Genomic DNA, 3,849 nt, shown 5'->3' with positions numbered 1-3,849 from the left:
ATTCACAGCGAAAGATATTAACTCCTACATTTCATTTTAATATACTGCAACGATTTGTAGAGATTTTGGAGAAAGAAAGCAAAAATATGATAAAGTCCTTGAAAAATGCAGAAAGCACAGTTGTAAAAGATTTATCATTTATTAGTGAATACACGCTGAATGCAATATGTGGTATTACTAAATTATACTAAATTTTCTTAATAATAAATGAATACAAATTCACACCTACACAGAATTTAATATAAAATAAAATATAACTTTCTTTAATTCAAAATATCGATATTTAGCAATATGTACAATAATTTTTGCAGTCGTAGTATTCTTGAAGTATACCTACATACATACTATATAGGTATGTGTGAATGTGTATGTATTCCAAAAATATCTACGACTGCAAAAATTACTTGTCGCTTGATACAGTGTTATGTATTTGGGTATCGATATTGTGATGTAATTAATCTTCGAAAACAGCGGATATCGTATCAACGCACGCACAGCGAATGCAGGGTCAAATGAGATTAAAAAATGATAGTGTTTTAAAACGTTTAAAAAGTGATTTTTATTATAATAACTAGTAAATTCTTTCAAATATGTAGAAGGTGAAATAAAAATACATATTTATCATAGAAACAATATCCATTTATTCATTTTCTTCACAGTTGAAAAAAATAAACAATTCTATAAATTCGGGGGTCTCGCGAGAGCCTGCGTCCGCCGGCGAAAAATTAAATCTGTGTGTGTGTGTGTGTGTGTGTGTGTGTGTGTGTGTGTGTGTGTGTGTGTGTGTGCGCGTGCGTGCGCGTGCGTGTGTGTGTGTATGAAATGTTATCGCAATATTCTCACAAACACGTTTGCAGAATCTGCTATGGGCACTTCTCTAAAAGAGCTTGGTGAGTTCCAGCAACAGTATCGAAAAGCAATTCATCGAATGAGCGAGCTTATTGTTTATAGGTAATTTATAGGCATAATATTTCTCATTCTATCTTAACGTATTTATATCTTAATATTTTATCATATCAAGATAAATAATATTTAATGTAAAACGTCATAATAATTAGAAATTTACACATAACACGTTATTAATTTATGATTATAATAAATTATAATCAGTTCAATTGTTTAATTAAAAATATATACTGCTTAAAGCCTTTCAAATTTTAAATGCTAGAGTATAACGAGAAAAAATAATGCACAATTCAGTGTAAAGACAAATATATTTTTTAGTAAGATGGAATAGTTAGAAAAGTTATTGTGCATGTACAATTTTACATATGTCTTTATAATTTTATTATTGTTCTAAATTTATTTTTATATAGTTATTAAAATATTTTAAATAGTTATTTAAATAGTTATATAATACTTTAAATAGTTATTAAAATATTTCTAATTGTAAAATGTATATAGAGAAATTGAAGGAAGCTTTTACAAAAACAATCTATTTAAAATAGCATATCTATTATTTAAAAACTGTATTGTAATTATTAGAACAGCAAGACAATGGCTGCACTTTGATTGGATATTCTCATTGACGCCAAAAGGTAGAGAGCAAGCGAAGATTCTAAAAATATTGCATGGATTTACTGAACAAGTACGTTAAAATACTACTTAATATGGCATTTAAATATTATCTATTTCAGAAAGTTATAATAATGACTTTATATAAAGAAATATTGCAAGATAAATCATAAATGTTGACAACATATTTATGTAAATCGTAGACAAAATATTAATGTTGTATTTATATATAGATTATTGCCGAAAGAAAACTTTATCATGAACGAACTAATGGTCAATATTTGAAAAACTTTGATAATGATACATCAGTAGAAGGAGATGACGCAAAATTGATTGGAAGTGCGTAATATAATCAGAAGATATTTATTAAATTTGATATGATATTATAAATTATATTTTACGATCAAAACGAAAATCTAAAAATATCATGCTTACATATTTCGATTTAGCGCGAAGGAAGGGGCTTGCAATGTTAGATCTTCTCATAGCGGCATCTCGTGAAGGTCTCATGACTGATTTAGAGATTAGACAGGAAGTTGACACTGTTATGTTCGGGGTATACATTTGTAATTTCTCGTGATATATTTAAATATAATATTTGATATATAAATGTTTATAATATGATTATATAGGGCCACGATACTACAGCATCAAGTTTAAGCTTCATTTTGGCATTATTAGCTGAACACAAGGACATTCAGGTATTTATCGTCAAATGTAAACTGTCACCCTTAGACAAAAAAATTAGTTAATTCACTAATTCCAGGAATTATTTATTAAAACTGTATCAATATTAAACGTTTCAAATGTCTTTAAGCGCGCGCACGTGTGTGTGTGTGTGTGTGTGTGTATGCGTGCGTGCGTGCGTGTACACAATTCACTTTCCTATGTATCAACATATAAAAAAAACACACATACACGTATGCAATTGATTTGTATACATATATAAATACATTTAAATAAGAAACGTATTTTTAATGATTAATGTTACAGGATCGTGTCAGAACCGAAGTCGATATTGCTATGCAAGAGAATAAAAATCAATTAACTATGAAATTTTTGCATGAACTAACATATTTAGAAAGATGCATAAAAGAAGCTTTGCGCTTGCATAGTGTCATATTTTTTATATCACGCGTATGTGGAGAAGACGTAAAATTACGTACGTTAAACCAAACTCTTATTGTTATTTATAAATTTATTTTATTTCTAAATATATTATTCAATATCTTAGATAGCAAAGTAATGTTTCGAAAATATTGCTATTAGACGTAGCTTTGTATATAGATATATAAGAACTAAGCAAGATTTCCATTTAAAAAATTCAAAAATTTCTATGTTTTTATTAATAATGCTTATATTTCCAAAATAAAACATTCCAAATATAAAACTACTATATACATATAACAGCATAGAATATTTAAAAAAAGAACAATATTATTCAGGAAATTAAAATAATTATTACATTTTTTTATTAAACAAATTTTGTAGACACTGATTCCTGCATTGTATTAAATAGATACTCAATTTAAATTTTCTTATGATGTTTTTAATTATTATTTATAAATTTTATTTTATAATATGCTTTTCAGAATCATATGTAATACCTGCTAACACCGTCCTGAATATTGATATTAACGGAGTCCACACAGATCCCAATTATTGGCCAAATCCAGAGGTATTTGATCCGGATAGATTTTTACCCGAAAGGACCCAAAATCGTCACCCTTACTCATATATACCATTCAGTGCTGGGCCACGTAATTGTATCGGTAAGCTATAATTTTATAAGCTGTACTCTTTTATATATACAAATTATATAAACAAATATTAAATTATAGGCCAACGATATGCTATGCTGCAAATGAAAATGATAGTATCTTCTTTGATACATAATTTCTACTTGGAACCCGTCGATTACATAAAGGATGTTCGATTCCAGGCTGATATCGTAATTCGTCCTCATCCACTTCGTCTACGATTTGTTCCTGTTTTGCAAAATTAATACAAACAAAAATAGAAACAAATCTTTCTTTCCATGCAGATACTTGTCGCTTTTTTTTGAAAGAGATATAAAGTAACCAGAAACATTATTTTTCTTGTTTTATCAAAAATTGTGTAATAGTTTACATAGTTTTTATCTCTGTGCTTGGATTCGCGCGGAAATGTCTCCGTAATCTCGGGACAAGACCTTCGGTCCGACCTCTCGACATCGAGAGAGGCGGTATGCACAACTACATACATAAAAGAAACAGCTTTGAGGAGGAAAGATTCATCATGCACCTGCAACATTGTCGTCCCCTTTGATTCAGTAATAATTATCGACCTTGCGGT

The 3,849-nt window shown here is 28.8% G+C and overlaps 1 protein-coding gene across 1 annotated transcript in view; it reads left to right on the top strand.

Moving 5' to 3' along the window:
* Window positions 1-3,542, top strand: part of LOC108745958 (cytochrome P450 4C1-like) — a gene marked incomplete at its 5' end in the record, with an annotated part of 4,104 nt that extends 562 nt beyond the window's left edge. Inside the window, 9 exons of the mRNA XM_018482401.1 lie at window positions 9-171; window positions 858-951; window positions 1,486-1,588; window positions 1,749-1,854; window positions 1,965-2,071; window positions 2,148-2,216; window positions 2,509-2,677; window positions 3,108-3,287; window positions 3,357-3,542. Of these exons, the coding sequence (XP_018337903.1) occupies window positions 9-171; window positions 858-951; window positions 1,486-1,588; window positions 1,749-1,854; window positions 1,965-2,071; window positions 2,148-2,216; window positions 2,509-2,677; window positions 3,108-3,287; window positions 3,357-3,520 (1,155 nt within the window). The remainder of the gene's footprint in view (window positions 1-8; window positions 172-857; window positions 952-1,485; window positions 1,589-1,748; window positions 1,855-1,964; window positions 2,072-2,147; window positions 2,217-2,508; window positions 2,678-3,107; window positions 3,288-3,356) is intronic.
* Between the last annotated feature and the right edge of the window lie 307 nt (window positions 3,543-3,849).

Source organism: Trachymyrmex septentrionalis, unplaced genomic scaffold (genome assembly GCF_001594115.1).
Source record: "Trachymyrmex septentrionalis isolate Tsep2-gDNA-1 unplaced genomic scaffold, Tsep1.0 scaffold107, whole genome shotgun sequence".
Taxonomy (NCBI): Eukaryota; Metazoa; Arthropoda; class Insecta; order Hymenoptera; family Formicidae; genus Trachymyrmex; species Trachymyrmex septentrionalis.
The sequence above is the reverse complement of the archived record's forward strand: the minus strand, read 5'-3'. Positions and strand labels throughout refer to the sequence as shown.